At 48.6% G+C, this 18,226-nt stretch overlaps 8 protein-coding genes across 8 annotated transcripts; 4 read left to right on the forward strand and 4 right to left on the reverse strand.

Annotated features, from left to right (window-relative positions):
- Window positions 1-13: 13 nt before the first annotated feature.
- M431DRAFT_91494 (hypothetical protein) lies at window positions 14-1,795 on the forward strand (the record flags this gene model as incomplete). Its single annotated transcript, XM_024924268.1, has 3 exons — window positions 14-136; window positions 194-562; window positions 620-1,795. 3 exons carry the CDS (start codon window positions 14-16, stop codon window positions 1,793-1,795), a joined length of 1,668 nt encoding a protein of 555 aa, XP_024771886.1.
- Window positions 1,796-2,029: 234 nt separating this feature from the next.
- On the reverse strand, window positions 2,030-3,034 carry M431DRAFT_510391 (hypothetical protein). Its single transcript, XM_024919465.1, has one exon. It carries the CDS (start codon window positions 2,977-2,979, stop codon window positions 2,080-2,082), a length of 900 nt encoding a protein of 299 aa, XP_024771887.1. The 5' UTR covers window positions 2,980-3,034; the 3' UTR covers window positions 2,030-2,079.
- Window positions 3,035-3,667: 633 nt separating this feature from the next.
- On the reverse strand, window positions 3,668-5,279 carry M431DRAFT_91239 (hypothetical protein; the record flags this gene model as incomplete). The annotated part of the gene is made up of 3 exons (XM_024924237.1): window positions 3,668-4,697; window positions 4,757-4,894; window positions 4,966-5,279. 3 exons carry the CDS (start codon window positions 5,277-5,279, stop codon window positions 3,668-3,670), a joined length of 1,482 nt encoding a protein of 493 aa, XP_024771888.1.
- A 1,437-nt stretch (window positions 5,280-6,716) lies between these two features.
- M431DRAFT_510393 (hypothetical protein) lies at window positions 6,717-7,845 on the reverse strand. Its single transcript, XM_024919466.1, has one exon. It carries the CDS (start codon window positions 7,822-7,824, stop codon window positions 6,826-6,828), a length of 999 nt encoding a protein of 332 aa, XP_024771889.1. The 5' UTR covers window positions 7,825-7,845; the 3' UTR covers window positions 6,717-6,825.
- Window positions 7,846-8,577: 732 nt separating this feature from the next.
- On the forward strand, window positions 8,578-9,235 carry M431DRAFT_510394 (hypothetical protein). The gene has a single exon (XM_024919467.1). It carries the CDS (start codon window positions 8,621-8,623, stop codon window positions 9,071-9,073), a length of 453 nt encoding a protein of 150 aa, XP_024771890.1. The 5' UTR covers window positions 8,578-8,620; the 3' UTR covers window positions 9,074-9,235.
- Window positions 9,236-10,310: 1,075 nt separating this feature from the next.
- On the forward strand, window positions 10,311-10,616 carry M431DRAFT_510395 (hypothetical protein). Its single transcript, XM_024919468.1, has one exon. It carries the CDS (start codon window positions 10,419-10,421, stop codon window positions 10,584-10,586), a length of 168 nt encoding a protein of 55 aa, XP_024771891.1. The 5' UTR covers window positions 10,311-10,418; the 3' UTR covers window positions 10,587-10,616.
- A 959-nt stretch (window positions 10,617-11,575) lies between these two features.
- M431DRAFT_510396 (hypothetical protein) lies at window positions 11,576-14,726 on the forward strand. Its single transcript, XM_024919469.1, has one exon. It carries the CDS (start codon window positions 11,996-11,998, stop codon window positions 14,609-14,611), a length of 2,616 nt encoding a protein of 871 aa, XP_024771892.1. The 5' UTR covers window positions 11,576-11,995; the 3' UTR covers window positions 14,612-14,726.
- Window positions 14,727-14,789: 63 nt separating this feature from the next.
- Window positions 14,790-17,879, reverse strand: M431DRAFT_148135 (glycoside hydrolase family 92 protein). Its single transcript, XM_024912770.1, has 8 exons — window positions 17,607-17,879; window positions 17,436-17,537; window positions 17,326-17,366; window positions 16,430-17,270; window positions 16,083-16,358; window positions 15,928-16,020; window positions 15,537-15,868; window positions 14,790-15,441 (listed from the first exon to the last, which is right to left on the reverse strand). The coding sequence occupies exons 1-8, from the start codon at window positions 17,713-17,715 to the stop codon at window positions 14,827-14,829; spliced, it is 2,409 nt and encodes an 802-aa protein (XP_024771893.1). The 5' UTR covers window positions 17,716-17,879; the 3' UTR covers window positions 14,790-14,826.
- Window positions 17,880-18,226: the final 347 nt, after the last annotated feature.

Below are 18,226 nucleotides of genomic sequence, written 5' to 3' on the forward strand. Positions count from 1 at the left end.
GACATATTGAATCATGAGCACAACCGTTGAATTCCTCCTCGGTTCTTTGGCACTTGCCAGCAGTATCCTAGGCAATGATTCAAGTCTCCCAACAGTGGACCTAGGCTACCAGATTCACCGCGCCATCTCCTTGGATGTGAGCACCTCCCATTTCTAACCAATACAGGACCTGTCTATTAACCATCAGCCACAGGAAACATTCAACACTTACAACTTCACCAACATACCATATGCGGAGCCTCCTTTAGGTCCTCTGAGATTTAAAGCACCCATTCCACCCAGAGGTCGGAAGTCTGAGGTCCAAGATGGTAGTATTGGAAAGATCTGTCCTCAAGCTAATACTAAGTGGAATGGGATGGGATCCCAGTTTGCTGCTGCCTACGCAGCAGATAGGCTCCCATTCAACTACACGCAAGCTGAGGAGACCTTGTCCAATTCGCCGCCTCGAGCAATGGATCCTCGGGTCACTGAAGATTGTCTCGTTTTGGACGTGCTAGTTCCGAAAGCAGTCTTTCATGAACAATCCAAGTCAAAAGGAGCTCCTGTCTTAGTGTGGATTTACGTAAGTTCGCTGTCTGGCTTGTTCCTTCAGCACGTGGGTTATTCTAATGCGCTTCAGGGAGGCGGCTATGCCCTTGGGGACAAGACCATGTTTGGAAGCCCCAACGACCTTATTGCGGCCACTCAGCAAGGTGAAAACCAAGGTGCTATCTGGGTAGCTATGAACTATCGCCTTGGAGCCTTCGGGTTCCTCTCAGGCCCTACCTTGCAAGAGACCGGTACAGCGAATGCAGGTCTCCATGACCAGAGACTCGCTCTTGAATGGGTGCAGGAGAACATCCACAAGTTTGGCGGAGACCCTGATAACGTCACTCTCATGGGTATTTCAGCGGGTGGTGGGTCAGTTATGCACCAGATTACAGCATACGGCGGTTTGAAACCTGTACCATTCCGCCAAGCTATCACGCAGTCATCAGCCTTTGTTCCTAATCCAGGGACTCAATTGCAAGAGGACGCTTTCAACGACTTTCTCTCTATTCTCAACGTCAGCTCTCTCGAAGAGGCTCGAGCTGTGGACTCCGCCACCCTGATTGAAGCAAATGCTAAACAGATAGCCGAGGCACCACACGGCACATTTATCTTTGGGCCAACTGTTGATGGCGATTTTGTCCCTGGTGTGCCAACGAAACTGATCCTTCAGGGCTCCTATTCAAAAGGCATCTCTATTCTATCTTCTCATATGAGTCATGAGGGCATTTTCTTCATCGATCCAAAGGCCATCGACGACGAAACGCTGTTGCGTCAGCAGCTTCGGAATACTTTTCCGCATATGTCAAAAAGAAACTTTAACTTTGTATTCGACACACTATATTCACCAACCTATGATGGGTCGTATCCCTATAAAACCCCTCTTGAACGAGCGGAACTTATTATTGCTGAATCAATCTTTATCTGCAACCAGAACTCCATGTTGAAAAGTGCAATGCAACAAGGCACAGCGGCGTTCGGGTACCAGTTCTCGATCCCACCAGCGCTTCATGGCGGCGACCAGCCGTATATTTTCCCCAATGGTCCATTCCCCGACGTCGATCCTACCATTTCCAAATTCGTTCAACAAACCATTGCTGGTTTTGTTAACAATGGCGCGCCGTCTGAACACATTGCTGGAGTCTCGATCCCTCCGTACGCGACCAACAAATCTGTTCTTAATCTGGTCTCGGACTCCCCAATAATTATCCCTGATCCAACAGCTAACGAGAGATGTGCTTGGTGGCATAAAGCCTTATATAGTTAAATTATCGAGTGTTATAAAGGGTCTTTCTATTTTCACCGTAGCGCTCCACATCACAAGCTACATTTACCCCCTCAGTCGCAACTACCACACCTACACACCAAAATATAATATATCACACTAGGGCAGAATATAATTATTTAGAAACTCTCGTGGATTATGTAGAAGGATGTTTTCTATCGGATTGTTCGAATAGGAACAAATTATCGCAAAGAAGAAACAAAATGATAACCACAAACCCGTTTCATTTTTGTGATAGCACGTAGAGTAATGATATTATCGTACATTCAGGACAAGTGCTCTTTCATAAATTTAGCAACATCCAGCGCTGCAGGGCCCACGTAGGCTTCATTATCGTAAAAGTCCATATGTGCTCCCTTTGGAACAATAACTTTCCTGGTCGCACCACCAATGAGCTTGTCCAATTTCTCGGTATGCCACAGAGATCCAGCTTCCGAACCGGCGATGAGAAGAGTTGGTTGCTTGAGGAAGACGTCTGCGAGATGGAACGCATCGAAGGTGAGAACACGGGGGAAGCTAAGGTACAGCATTTTGTTTTCGGCACGGGGATGCTGTGCCCGCGGCGTAAGATAGTAGTCGCTGGCCTCCCTCATATCTCGAGGAGTCTTGTCGTCAGGCTTGGGGGGCACATATGGCGCAGCTGCACGTTCAGCACCTTTCGCCTCTGCCGTTATTTGAGCTGCTGCCGCCTTCAAGTTGCCAAGCTTCTCCAATAAATTCTCGTCCCCATCCCACCCAAGTCGTGCTGAGTCTCCAATGTTCACCATACTGACGGTTGCCACAGCCTTCAATCGCTGGTCTCCCTTTGCGGCAGCAACTGCATAACCACCTCCAGCGCAGATGCCCAGTACACCAATCTTGTCCGCGTCTACGGAGTCAAGATTTTGGAGGTAATCGATGACAGCATAGACATCGCTCACACGCTCATTTGGATCTTCGAGGAAATGGGGTTCTCCTCCGCTGGCACCCTGAAAGGCCGCATCATAGGCAATTGTTGTGAAACCAGCTTCAGCAAGCCTTTTCGCATATGTTCCCGCTGTCTGTTCTTTAACACCACCACCTGGATGGACAATAACGAGACCCGGTGTCTTCCCGGACGCCTGAGTGGGCTTGAAGAGAAGACCGGCGAGGCTGATGGGGCCTTTCTGGATCGAAATTTGGGACATGATGTAAATCGGTTTCACTACCTATAAAGATATAGGATCTTGAATTGCAGTTCAGATAAAATATTATGATACAGATGAGTATTCAGTTCATATTTTGCGTTTCTACTGCTGCTTTTTATCTCTCTGAACCGCTTAAAGGAAGGCTGAACTTTAAGAGCAGTTCGGCCGAAAGATCTTCGGCCGATAGACGCTCCTGGGGACGAGTTGGCATGAGAGCAATACTAAGTCCGAAATCGTTCGGCCGAACTCTTAACTCCAGTAACTCCAACCTCATAGGAACGATTTGTCGAACTTAAATAAGTTCATTTTGTCAGCTGTGTTTCTGAGAGTAACAATCCGCTGCATAGAGATGTATGTATAAGGTGGACCAGATGATTGACAATTGTCACTATATCTCCGATAGATGAGACTGGTTCGAGGATTTCCCATGACGGACGCTCCGTATTGGCTTACGATGGATGCCCGCGCTACCTGCACTCAAATTACAAGTATTCACCATTTGAATTTTGATGATATTGCTCATCGCCGATGATGAAATTTGAAAGTAAATGAAGTATGCAATGTTTTCCAGCATCCGAGCTAACATCCAATGTACAGGAGGAAAGGAAAGCGGCAGTTGCTACTGGACATCAAGTCTCCAAACTCAAAGATAAAATAAAAAGAAACATGCCAACAGCCAATCATACGATCAGCCAAAATTAATATTCTCCCACAGATTGCCGAAATCCTGGTCATAGATAAGTGGATCAATGACATTCAACTGATCCAACCAATACGTTTGATTGAAGTTATCCGGAGTTGGCTGAGGGAAAGGAGTTGAAGAAGCAAGTCCCGATATTATATTCGATTGAGAAAAGTTACTTTGCGGACCTCCAAGTTGGTTGAAGTCCTGCTGGCCAAGGTCCTTTATCAGATTATGTAGTCCATCCACCGGGGTGCCATATGAGGGCGTCCTTGTGTCAGATATGCTGCTGAATGACTCGGGAGTACTTTTCAGCTTTTGATAGCAACGCTGGATAATGTCCAAGCCTGAAGCTGCTATCACATTAGAAGTTTGCATAAGAGTGAGACTCTCAATCGCTTGCTGGAGGCTGTGGCTGATTCTTTGCGTGGTCTCATTGTTCTGCGGCGGAAACAGAATCGTGATGATGGAGACTAGAAATGAGGCATCGACAGTGTAGAAAGCAAAGCCAAACAGCTGATATTGATGCTGTTTAGCATGCGCAAAGAAAGATTGCTGGCAATCAAGGGTTTCAAGTGCGGCCTGTAAAGCGGCTCTTCGACTCTCTAGATTAGAAATGATATGCGGCCGGTGTAATGTCATCAGAAACAAATTCGTCATAACTTGCACTTCTTGGCGGAGTTGTGGAAGATATGGAAAGTCTGCATCCCGAGTGGTGTCAGGGTTCTTAATTCGCAGAAATGCAGGCAACGCTTCCACCAACGACATTATTTCCTCGTGCAGTGTTCTGACAATAGAGTAATCCTTTAGACGAGGGCGGTCCGCTCTGAGAGCTCGCATTTCGTGTGCTTTGCAAGCCATGGCGTATCGAAAAAGAGGCGCTGAAGCCGTTGAGACACTCTGGCTGTCTTCGGGGCGGACCGTCATTGGCACAGCTTTGGATGGATCACCAGGTATGTTGCAATCCATGGGTGGCTCAACATCACAGTCATCCATGTGAACCATCCGAGGGCGCCCCAGAATCATGGCCATGAAACTATTAGGGTCAGGTCATGAAGTTAAGTCAAGTAGAGAATTAAGACTGTGCGGACGTACCTATCCCACACAAAGAGGTTGATCCATATGCGCTTCTTATGTTGTTCGTACCAGAACATACTTAGCGTTTCCTCCACATTAGTTTCGTTTGACTGGTATATATCCCTTTGGCGATGGAGTCCAAGTTCCTGCGCTTGTCTGTGAGTATTATTAGGAATTGTCACAAATGTTCAAAGGTTCTTTCATCGAACTCAAAGGGCCGTACGAACCTGATAGAATTGCCAACAGCATGCCAAGATTCAACACCCCGCCCACAATTCTTCAGCCACGATGACCTCAGAAAGTCCGCCTGGATTGCGGCGATGGCAAACCCTGGCCGTCCCAAAAAATGCAACAATTCGTCGCCTAGATCGCTATACGTCCGTGAAGTAGCAAGTCCCCTTAATGATGCCTTGGGTAAAACATCCCAATCAGGCGGTAGGAATTGCAGTGACAATGCGATGACCTGGAAGAGTAGAGAGGGGAAATATCGTAGCTCCGTCGAAAGTTGTGTTGGTTTCAGATACTTGACGGGTTCTGTCATTTCTTTAGGTGGCCAGCGTGAAAACAGATCGTTGAAGTATAATCGCTCAAGGATAAAATAATGCCAGTTCACCTCATCGAAAAAAAAGTCAACCAGTGCTTTAGTGACGCTTCTCGGGGGGAGCTTTGCGACAAAGCTTTCAGTATCTCGTTTGGATGGAACAAATTCGACGGCGTTATTGTAGGCGACTGAGACGTCTTGAAACTCATCATTTCCGAGAATCTCACATAAATCAGCAAATGCTTGACAAGTGCTATTCGCATTTTATTTACCTCTTGTAAACCAACAAAGGAGTTGTTCCCAGAAACCAACGAGTAGCCAAGATCGACAGAGTCCTGAGGGGTGCTTTCGATGCCAATTTCTAATGACTGGGCTGAGCCTGTGCTGACCTCAGTTGTTGAACCTGTTGAAACTGGTAGCCGTTGTGTCCTGGTTGGTGTGGACCTAAATATATGTATGAAAGTCAAGGTTTGTGCACATTGGCGATGACCACCTCGGGGGCTCAGAAAAACTGAGCAGATGAGGGTGACTTACGGTGGCGGAGCACTGAACATGCACTTATTGGGTATATTGCGCGCCAGACAATTGTTACACGGCTTCTTCCGGTTACACTAAAACAATATTAGACAAACTGAAGATCCTCGAACGCCAAGGGGGAAGGTAATTGGAACCCTTTGTTTTCGGCGATAGCACTCTGAGCAGGAAGTCACTAATCGCTTCCGCTTCAATGACTGCTGATCGCCGCTGGTTGGACTCTTCATTGTTCTGCACCGAAGGAAGAAGAATGAGAAAAAATGGAAGACGGAAGATTGAAGATGCTATTAGTTTTCTGAAAGAAATTGACCAATAGAAAGAATACAAAAAGAAATCGAACGCGAAAATGATGGTTGAGGAAATGACTTGCGGGAGGGATGGAGGGGTAATCTACGGGTGAAAAGGCCCGGAGTTAGCACAGGGCGAACTTGTTTGTTCCATGACAGCTCTTAGTGAAAGAGTTGCGAGCACAAGAGCATGGACATTGAACCTATCATATTTCCATCATACAATTGTCTGTTGCAGCAGTTGGTAATTAGTATATGGAGGGGAAATGCGTTTTTCCTTCTGTCTGTTGAACACTGATCAAAGTTTCCCGTCTTCATGGCGTGTCTCAGAAGCGGCGTTTACTTCACCGAAAATCACTAAAATCGTCGGTAATGCATTCAGAAGTATCCGGGCAGTCAATTTTCTAGGCCCTCTGTAAAAATCATTGGAAGCCCCTGTGTGAGCTCTGCCACCGTGCTTGAGTCCACTCCAGCAAGGAGATAGAAATTACCGATTGTAATAACTCAGGCGCCGCAAATACGGCTTAACTGGAGAGAAGGGGGTGATCAGAATGAACCAATCCTAATCGCTGCAAGTAGTGGATCACGCAAGACCTCGAGCAGATAGAGAGACCGGTGCTGCTTTAAATTTTGATATGTAGTATTATTTAATCAGTAGATATGTTTAGGCGAATTCATTTTGGTAATGAGAAAAATCAGCAGATGCTGCGAACTAATACACGCTCTTATTTGGAGATTTCGTCTGGTTTACTATTCCGCGGGGCGCCACGATACTGCTGGACCCAATTTGCTTCGATCAGGTGCTTCTTAAGGAATGGAATGATTTGCTCCAGAGCGGGATCGACAGCCTCAGGTTTGTCGTATAGCATGTAGTGCGAAATCCCTGGCAATACTACTATTCTCTTTTCCTTGGATCCTGCCCGGCCGTAAATCTCTTGGGCATCACGGTATGCCCCGAAACCACCAGGTTTCTCGCCAGTCACGACCATGAGAGGCCGGGTCATAAGTACCTCCGCATGGTTGAAGGCGTCCCATGCAATAGCGGCGCTATTGAACGAATATAAGCCACTGGTACAACCATTGGGTGCTTGGCCGCGGTCAGTTTTGTAGTATTCAGTAGCTTCACAGACGTCAATATCGGTGGTAATCTTTTTCGCTTCTTCGACTGTTGGTGGCAGCAAGTTGATAACAAGGCGTTCACCACCTTGGGCTTCAATAGTACGCTGTTTAGCTATCTTTTCGAGAGCATCAGCCGGGTCGTAATTGCCAAACGCCTCGCGGGAGAGACGACCAAAGTTGACAGGCGTGATGCCAATGCAGCATTTAAACCGATAATCCGTCATGGCTGCGTTAATGGCATAACCGCCTCCGCCGCAGATGCCAAGAACTCCAATTCGATCAGTGTCGACATAACCAAGCGTCTGGATGTAGTCGACAACGAAGCGGAAGTCGGAGACACGGAACTCTGGGTCCTCAATAAAGCGAGGCTCACCGCCAGAGGCACCTTGGAAGGACGCGTCAAAAGCGACAATTACAAAGCCTGCTTCTGCCAATGCTTTCCCGTAGATGTTGCCCGAAGTTTGCTCCTTGCATGAACCGATGGGGTGAGCGCTCACGACTGCTGGATACTTTTTGTTGTTGTCAAAATTGGGCGGAAAATGGATATCGGCAGCAGTCTCCCAAGCAATGTTGGGAATACTGACCGTCTTGATTGTTTGAGACATTGAGACTGGGTTTGACGATTGAATGATAATTCAGAGTTGTCTATTTTGAGAGCCGACATGACGTGCCTTAAGCACCGTTTTTATACTCAAGAGATCCTACATATTAACCCGATCATGACATAGCTAAGTCCGAAACTTTATCGGAAGAGTCAAATGATTTCGGCCGCAGGCACAGTGCTCCGAAGTTACGATTCCCGCGAAATCTCTTACAGTGAATGCATACAAGAGTTGAGTCTAGTTTCGGCCGAAAGCCACCAGCCAGCCCCGAAATCGTCATCGGGCAGTGAGGGGCGCAACAAGAACATTCAACTGCTACGAAGAATGAGTACCTTGCCGCGTAACTACCTATATCCCCAGATGCATAAAATCTATGGTGTGGAAGTAATGATTCTTATCAAGCATTATTTAAGCCATTTTTCTATCAGCAGATAAGCACATCAATAGCAGCCCATGGTTGTGAAGTGACAATGCCAGTTGGACGTGTGGTCTAGTCATCTAAAGCCCTAGCCCAATTCGAATATCTTCCAAATCTATACGCCAAGATCAACTCCCTTAGTAATGCATGACAAGAGACGGCTACATGTCTCGATGGCTCGTTTAGATAGAAAGAAAGGCAAATCAGATGTTAAGTGGCATCCAACCCCACGTCAGTCAGCACTAAGATCCGATGATTCCAAAGGCAAAGATGGCATTAAACTTATAAATACCATAGATGCTACCTACTTTGTTAATCTATCTACTGAGGCCCAGCTGATACTTACTTTTCTTTTTTATAACGACACACACCTGGCTCACAATGGCGTCCCAGCAACAACCTACTATATCGATCTCGGCCTCGCCGCATGAAGACCCCGAGAGGATGCGCAAGGTGATGAACACACATATCGAAAAGGTGTTTGGGGAATCCGATGCTGCAGCCCGCGGCAAGACAATGGAGCCGCTCTATCACGAAGATGTCACTTGGTTCCAACCCGGCGAATATTCCGGCGAACATGCCATCATTCGCGGCAGGGATAATGTAAATGCGACTATTCAAAAGGAACAGGATCAATTCCCCGGATTTTACATTACGCACGACGACGAAGGGTACATCGCCGTCACCCAAAACCTAGGCATTGTGCACTGGAAGTTGGGACCGCGCGAGCAGCCCGACATGATCAAGGCTTGCCATTATATTCTATTTGAGGATGGGAAAGTCAAGGCATTTTGGACTGCGCATCTGAAAATGCCTGAGGGGCCGCCGTCTTAGTTCATGGGAAACATTCTGATTGTGTATTTCTTGGCCACACGATCACCAGACACCTGTGGAGGACTTCAGCGTATCCATTGCAAAGTATTACCCGTTGTGCCATCACGGGGTAGCATGGAACAGCCGTGGATTAAGCACCCGTAGATCTGATCAAGAATAGTGAACATTTTTTAACAAATTGACTTCATCTATGAGAATATGTGTTTGCTTTATATAACTAGTACCTGTGTAAATGCTGACAAGTATTGAAGCAGAGCGACTTCCTAGGAAGTCGGACATTGACAATTGACAAAGCTGCGTTGGCATTTAAAACAAAATGGCTACATAGTCACTCATAGCCTCTATTAATGCAGCAATTACCACATGTCTAGTTATAGCAAATATTAAGTGTTTCTATATTGAAGAAAATAAAAGGTTTCAACGCTGTTGATAAGTGTTCGTGCAAAATTCTACACAGTGTAAAGATAATAATATCACTTTACGGTATTCCTTCCACGTAACATGCGATCAACATCGGATTGCATAGTCAAAGTTGTAAGCTAGGTCTTATAAGCCAGTTTCACGAACAAATATTCTTTCATTCTTGGATTCTATTCTTCTCCCATAAATCGGGTGCTCTTGTGTGAAAAGCATTTGATCAATGGCTCATGTTCTCGTCCATTTGGTCTACCCTGCAATAAGCAAAAATTGCCATCTGTCTATCGAATATGAGCCTGGAATATGGAGATGAGATGGGCCAAAGTAAATATACTATTTCTAATTGTACTCAAAAGCGTGAACTGGGTGTATGGAGGGCAAAACAATTCATGGCAAGCCTTTTTTATATTGTAAGTACAGAGTAATGCCTCGCTGCTTGGGCATCAGAATCCGGCATATGCCTCCACGCAAGGACATGGCTATCGTGGCGCCCTTGACTTGAGCGACCTAAAAATGGCATCTCGCCATAATTAGCCTCTTAAGAATATCTGCATAGCCTGGGTTAGTATGGATCTTGCTGTTGCTTCGCCTTAGGATCACTATACATGTAAGGCCTGGTACAAGCCCATGTGCTTCGTACGAAATATGCCCTGTCTTCAATATATTGTGTGAGCTGACACTTGCGCTCCGCCTCCGGTCTTGTGAACACGATCGCAAAAGTCGTGGTCCGGCTTTACGGAGCAATACATGTCAGTGCGTCCTTGGGATGAGTGGAGAGAAGCGGGCATCCAGCTGTTAGTATAAGTAAGTAAGATGGGTCGTCATTGTGTAGCTCAAGCAAAAAAAGGTGGCTTAGTATTTGAGTTCTATTTTCGTGAAGGATTTCTAGATCATCAATAGAACGATCCATGCATATTCTATCCCAAGTATGGAGTATGGATCAAGTAGCTGCATGCAAAGACAAAGAATCAAGGATGGATTTACTGGGCTCGGGCTTTTTTGGGTCACAAACGTGCTGCGGATCTTGCCGTATCCCTTCTGCATGCACCTACTCCGTAGTTTCGTCTCTGTGCCTAGGTATCGTGAGCTGAGCTGAGACGAGCGGAGCGGAGCTTGAGGTAGCGGCCGCGGTAACGAGGCTGAGAGAGAAAGAAAGAGAAGCACTCAAGCGGTGAGGACTGGATCGCAACATGGACAGGAGCTGAATATTTTAGTGCCGTGAGCATGCCATGTGTGGAATGGGGTTGATCAAGGGATGGCCCGACCAGGAGGATCAGAGTCCGACTCACAGACGGTGAGCACAACTGTCGGAATCTCACGACAGCCGAGTCTAGGGCCACTTTCATGGCCGATTCCCTGTTTCAAACATGTGCCAGCCGCCTGAGAAATGCTAGTAGCTCGCTATTGCATGGCTGTCTGGTCGCGTGCCGTCAGGGTCGGTAGCCGGCGCCAATCACAGAGATCAAGATACGACACGATGGACCGCTAGACGGCGTTTGCTGGGTGAAAAGCCGAAGCCCGGACTAGCTTCTGCCATTCACAGAATCTTGCATTGGAGCTGTGCATTGATGCATGAGGCATGAGGGGGGGATCCATCACGGCGTAAATCATCTGCAATCTCAGCGGCTTGCCTCCTTTTCTCCACCCAATCTGGCCAGGGAAATGCGGCTTGCCAGGGTTACTTTTGGTCAGCTCTTTTTTGAAGGGTCTGCGCCTCAATGGCTATGGGATCAATATGTGATTTCGCTGGGCGGCTCAGCAAGATTGCGGTTATTAATAGAGTAAATGAGGCAAACTCCACCTGCAAGAGAGGGGGGGTTGTGGGTTTTTTTCTTTCTCTTTTTTTTTTTCTTTGCTGCGATTGTTAGTGGCACAGTGGCACAGTGTCGATGAGAAGCTACCTACATTGTGTACAAGCATGTGTGTGTGCATTGATGGTTTAGGTTTGTTTGTTTGGCTCAGAGTTTCTCAAAATATTATGAGGCGGTACTACCTCCCTAGCAGAGGACGATACATGTAGCATATATATAGGCCACATGCATCTAATACATTTCACACTCCTCTTGGTACTTCATCAGCCAGCCCCTCATAATTAACTCTTCTCATCACATGGGCAGCAGTCCGTCCTTCAGCTGCTCTAAAGCTTCCTGGTTCGCGAAACGGGAGCGTAAACTCTGTATTACCGCCTCATTAAAAACCTGGAACCCACCACTTTAGACGGTCTGAAACCCCTCGCTAGATTTACGGACCCTTTTCTTCCCCTGCCGGCCTGCTTGAAGCCATTCAACTCATTCGCTCCTTTCAAGTCATTCAAATCTCCAGCCGCCTGGGGTCAGGCGGTTTGGCGCCAGGCCGTCAAACAACGCAGCAGATAAACATAAAACACACATGCGTCCCTCTCCCCCTTTTGACGCAGCGTGAACATCACGACGATACTGATCGCAGACGTCAAATCTCACAACACCAAGCACTCCATACGAGAACGCGGAGCCCCGGAAATGCATCATGGCTGACCACCTGGACCCCGGAGCATCTGCCGGCGCTGCTGACCAGCCCTCGCCGGGGCGTCGCCGGTCAAAGAACCCCCTGCGAAACATGATCCAGCATCTGACCGTCGACTCATCGCCTGGAGCCAGCGAATCCGGGTCACGGCGCTCATCGCTCATTCGCCGTTTGAGCGGGCAAAAGAGCCGTAGTCCGTCGGCTCATTCTGACGCCGCCTCGGGTTCGCGACCCAACTCACGGCCTCCGTCGTCGCTGGGTGTAAATCGAGATCCGGCTCTTTGTGAATCATGTGCACGTCTGGCGGCGGAGATTGAAGAAACCATGGACGAAGTCGACGCCACTTTCGCCAGGCCGGCAGATGGCGCAGGAGCTGCAGGAGATTTCGAGACAAGAGAACATTTTGTATCTCGGCTTCGGTACCTGGAGGAGAACCGCTGGGCCGCGACTTGTCCCATGTGCAAGCTCTTTTGGGAGATTCATGTGCCCAGTAAGGAACCTGGAGAGTATAATCTGGTAGCACTATCGACACGCGACACGAGTTACTTCATTGACTCAGCGAAGATGCACAATCAGGACCATCCGGCCAAGGGCCGAGCCAAGGGCCTCAGCCCAGCGTTTTTCTCCGTCATCTCCAAGACGAAGGGCGGCGGCCAGGATCCCGATGTGGACCCCGAATGGTTCCGAGAATCGGGCATGCTGCTCCGGACACGGCCCGAGATGCTGGTGGACATGGCTAGGGGGAGGACGGGTGCCGAGAGACAGCTGACAGTCCCTGATGGAACGGCATCTCCGCTGCCGTCACCATCATTCCGCCTACCTGACGATGCCTCTTGGACGCAGAGAGGAATCTGGGGGCGGGAGATTGACAAAAGCGCAGACTTGAACATTGTGCGAGAGTGGCTTCATTTTTGCGACACTCATCACGAGGGACGATGCTCACGGAGGCCGGTTAGGAAGGAAATTCAGGGATTCCGGCTCATAGACTGTTCCCAATCACGCCCACAGGTGGTTGAAAGGTCACTGCGTGATGACTATGTGGCACTGAGCTATGTCTGGGGCGACGCAAATGTTGATGGCAGCTGGCCACAAGTTGTACGAGATGCAGCTTCTGTGGTGACTGAGCTTGGCTTTCGATATCTCTGGGTGGATCGCTTCTGTACGAGTGATGATAGACCGCAGGAGAAAAGGGAACATGTTCAGCGGATGGACGAGATATACGGAGGAGCCGCCTTTACCATCATTGCCGCCGCTGGCGAGAATGCCATGCATGGCCTTCCCGGCGTTGGATCAACATCAAGACCTGCTCAGCCAAAGTACAAATTCACCACTTCTAACATAACTCTTGTTTCCAGCCTCCAGGATCCACGCCTTCTCATCGAGCGCTCAGCGTGGTACACTAGAGGATGGACCTATCAGGAAGGACTTCTTTCTCGACGACGCCTCGTCTTCACAGAACAGCAGATGTACTGGGAGTGCGACGGCATGACCTGCCCCGAGGCACTGGATTTGCCGTTTGAATTCTATCACGACGCCGAAGAGAAGCGTATGTACGATTTCGTGCGTCCGGGCTTGTTTAACGGGGTGTCATACATGGATGGCAGCTGGGAACAGTGGAAGAAGCTGCCTCAAAAGATGGGCGAGGCGAGCACGCTGAGTGTGTTCCGAGAAGTTGATCAGCATATTGTGAAATATACAAGGAGGAACCTGAGTCGGGACGAAGATTCGCTGGATGCGAGCTTAGGAGTATGGCGAGATCTGGAGAGCACCCTTGGAAGGGGGAAGCTGAGCAATTTGGTGGGAATCCCCATATGGGCACCTCTGGCCTCTGAACCGACAGAAGAAAACAACGGAATGCCGAGAACGAGACATCTTTTCGCCTTATCGACATGCTTCTGGCACCACAAAGTTGGCACACAGGCCAAGCAAAGGAATCATTTGCCGAGCTGGTCGTGGGCAGGGTGGTCTGGTCCCGTGGAGCTCTTCTCGTCTATCACCCTCGCTTCGCCCGATCCCGAGATGAAGTTGAAGGGCAAAAAGATACTTACCCATCATTATGTTGCGGCCGCACGACTGACGAGGAATGAACCATCATCTGTGAAGTGGACATACTCGCCTGAGATGGCAGTATTAGCACCTGATGGCTCCGTGATATACGACTTTGGAGTACAGATGAGCTCTGCCGCCGGTCCACCACGATTCCGACCTGGAAAATATGCCCTCCACGTCAAGGATCCGTTGGTGCTGGACAAGGTCAAGGCGAAGCCACATTCTGACGGCTGGCAATTCAGCGGCCTCAGTGTCGACGTACGAATGAGCCGCGGAAGTGGCACAGAAACCGCTTGTCTTGGAGGCGAAGAGTGCATAGGAAGCCTCAAAAGCTATCTGATGCGACATGGACAAGGAGAGCAAATGAGTGTATTGTGGTTTGTTGAAGAGACTATGGTGATGCTATTGGTAGTAGAAAAGACTGGGAGAGGGACATGGGAACGCGTGGGGAGAGTGAGGATGGCTTTTGCTGAAGATGCAAAAGATGTGATGAGAGCTTCTGGTGGGCTTCAAGGGCTGGTGGGGAGATTGCCTATGAGAAGCTTAGGGCAGAATATTGTGATTGAGTAGGAGGTTGTGAAGATGCTTCATGTTAAAATTATTATACCAATGATACTCGACTCTAGCTTAGAATTTTAATACAGACAAGAAAGACGCTCATCATGTTTGATGAACGAATTGGAGAAAAAACAATGATACTTAATATCGCATGTGCACAAGATTGTGAAATTTCTTTCATTCTACCAACGTAGTTATGGAAACTAAAATTTGCTCATTCTCTAAGTCTAGATGTCTAGCTCCAAGCTGGGTGGCAGACTGGCAGAGCCTGTTCCCCAGCTGCTCTCATTCTTGCCCAGCGTCAGCTCCAGCACGCCTCCATTAGCGAAGAAGTCGTGCGTAATCCAGTTCTTTGTATACGGCTTCCCGTTGAGCTTGGCACTTTGGATATAAATGTTCTCGTAACCTCCATCAAAGTTGATGTTCTTCACCGTTGCCGTCTTGCCCGTCAGTCCATTCTTGATGCTGATCTCAGGGAAGAACGGTGGCAGGATGAGATAGACGTTCTGTCCGCCCATTGGCCACAAGCCCATCATTGTCAGAGTGCTAAAGGCACCCATAGCTCCAGAATCGTCATTACCGGGGATACCGTTAACACCGGAGTTGAACTGCGAGGGGATGTAGTGGTGGGCAAAGTACGAAGACAAGCCTGGGCGACCAGCATAGTGGAACAGGAAGACAAGAAGGAAGGCTTGTTCGTCACCAAAGTAGAGCAAGTTGGGAGTGTTGTGGAGGAACTGGAGACGCTTGACGAAAGTGTCTGGGCCACCAAGAGTGGTGATGAGGTCGGCCATGTCGTGGGGGGCGAAGAAAGTGTAGAGCCAGCTGCTGCCCTCGTAGGTCTGTGATAGAAACATTTGGTAAGCAACAAGGAAGAAAATAAAGTCTCGAAATCTTCTTATGCATCATTAAGGAAGGAGTGTAGTAGAAGTCTTACCTCGTGGCCAGTAGGCACCAAATAACAATCGTCAAATCGGAACATGGGAGTGCACATCATAGCGTCCTGATAGCCAAACGTGCCGTTCAGATATCTGGGCTGTAAGAAGCCGTAAAAGCCGCTGTCGACGTAGCCGGTAGAACCGTCAGGATTGGTGATGTAGATGTACGAGTTTTGGTTCGGGTTCCACATGTTCTTCCAGTTCTTGGAGCGCTTGAGATACTTCTCAGCATCGGCCTTCTTGTTCAGAGACTCGGCCATCTCGGCGATGCAAAAGTCGTTGTAGGCATATTCGACTGTTCGAGAGATGGATCGCGAAAATGTACCAACACCTAGTTCCTTGTGAGCACTCTATACGAACGTGGATACTACAATATTGGGAAAATCTTACCGTTGGGATCAAAGTCGTCAGTGGGAATGTAACCAAGCGTCTTCCAGCTGGTCAATCCACCACGTCCCTCAATACCCCAGTTTACCGGCTCATCTAGCAAAATGTCAGCATCATACTTGTAGATGTAATGGATAGGCGACAACTGTGAACCATACCTTCAGCATCCGAGATCAAGGCTTCATATCCGGTCTGCCAATCAACACCCTTGTGAAGGCCTTTCAAGTATGCGTCCACAAGCACGATGTCAGCATTGCTACCACCTTGTGTCCAGCCCTTGCAGAATGTCATGCGGCAATCCGGAAGCTTTCCTTCGTGGCGGTAAATGTCAATGAGTGCGCGAACCATCTGCGTTTGGCTATACGGGTCGACAATAGTAAGCAGCGGGTGGATGCTGCGGAATGAATCCCAGATGCAGTAGAAAGAGTCATAGTCTGTCCCAGTCAGCTTCAAATGATTCCATGAAAAGTTCTTTGAGAGAAATGATCTTAAGCGTAAAACTTACAAGGTTCACTGCTCTTCCACAGGGGGTTCTCTCCCGTATAGTCCTGAGGTGAGATCATGGAGCGATACAGTCCCGAGTAGAACGTGGTCAGGATGTCTGTGGACACTCCCGTGGTGTCGACCTGTACAACTCCCAGCTTCTGTCGCCATGCATCCTCAGCAGTCGCCTGAGTTCCCTGGAAGTCAAACCTAGGGATCTCAGACTGGGCATTGCTGCATGCCTGGTTCACACTAATAAACGACAAGCCAACTCTGGCAATGATCTGGTTATTGCTGGGCTTGTTGAACTGGACGAATGCGCCACCAGGTACGGGAGGACCGGTAACGGTGGCAGTTTCGGTGTTGAGTTGCTTGAAGTTGGTGCCGGCTCGGTTGTTCTGGAAGACGCCGGTGTTCTTGATACTAGCTCCTTGGAAATCGGTACAGAAGTACAGAGTGTACGTGCCAACCCCGAAAGACGGGTTAAATGTGCCTGAACCGGTAATTCTTCCGCTGTGAGGGTCAACAGAAACGCCTCCCTTGCTCCGGGAATCGGAGAGATCCGTCAAGTCGGCCAGGATTACAGGCTCATATGGGATCGCGTTATCCCCAGTTGCGTCGCCACCCTTCATAGGCACAGGCTGATCAGGAAAGGTGAATCTGTACAACGCCGTCTTGTTCGATACGGTCATTTCTGCCTTGATGGAAGTATTGAGAGTAACCGAAAAGTATCCAGGATGCGCCTCAATGGAGCTGTTGATCGGCAGAGACTGACGGTCTGATTTGGTGAAGTAGCAATTGTCAAGGTTTCCACCAGAGCAGCCGCTCTGAGGGAACAATGGAAAGTTTCCAAGAGAAGCTCCCTTGGAAGTGTCAGTGTCTGTATCTCTCTCATTCTCCATGGGGGAAATCGCTTACACCACCCGTTCCGCTGTCATGCATGTGAGAGAAGCCAGTGACTAGAGTGTCATTGTCAGTCATAATATTCCAGAGATGCTATAAATTGCAATCTGGGAGGATGAACTGACTGGGACCGCCATCTGAGGCATAACCACCAGCGTTGTCATTCACAGAGTCAGCCACCGCCTTGGCAAGGCCGAATGGAAGAGTTGCGCCGGCAAAGACGTGCCCTATGTGCATTGTTAATTCTGCTCATCTCATTGCACATGAATCTCGTTCAGTCCTGCAGAGATAATTACCTCCATTGCTGGTTCCAATCAGAGGATCTACATAGTCAAAGACATCGTAGGCAGCATGAGCGATTGACCCATAGGCGAGTGCCGTCATCAAAGCTCGAGGGAGGCCCATTGTGAAGAACTTGTCCCTTTGCCGAGGAACAAGCTGAGCTGCTATGAAGACTCAAGAAAGAGCTGCTCTCTCCAGACAAGTTGGTGATTCTTGCGTTACATCCTCTTCTGTATTTATACTCCAGGTCATGAGGCTATAAGCCCGTCGGTTATCACGCGGAACACATCACGTTCAAACAGTTAACCGCTGAAAGGGAAATTTGACGATTGTGAATATCACTCCGAACATCTCTCCCCGGACTAAACTCCACAAAACTGCCGGAACCTGACTTTCATAATGGAGTTTCGACGCGGGGAATCCCTGACATCGCCCTCGATGGGCGTTTAATCAGTTCAGAACTTCAAGCACAAAGTACCAATAGCCACAAGACGGGAAAGGCGGCCGCTATAGAATCCACCCCCAGGTTAGTCTTGTACAGATTCGGTATGTGGAAGGACGCTCGTCCAATCAACATATCTCGCCCTCGGCTCATGATTCCTGAGGCTCAGATCCTCCAGATCTCCCATTCAGG

This window comes from Trichoderma harzianum (genome assembly GCF_003025095.1).
Source record: "Trichoderma harzianum CBS 226.95 unplaced genomic scaffold M431scaffold_10, whole genome shotgun sequence".
Lineage (NCBI taxonomy): Eukaryota > Fungi > Ascomycota > Sordariomycetes > Hypocreales > Hypocreaceae > Trichoderma > Trichoderma harzianum.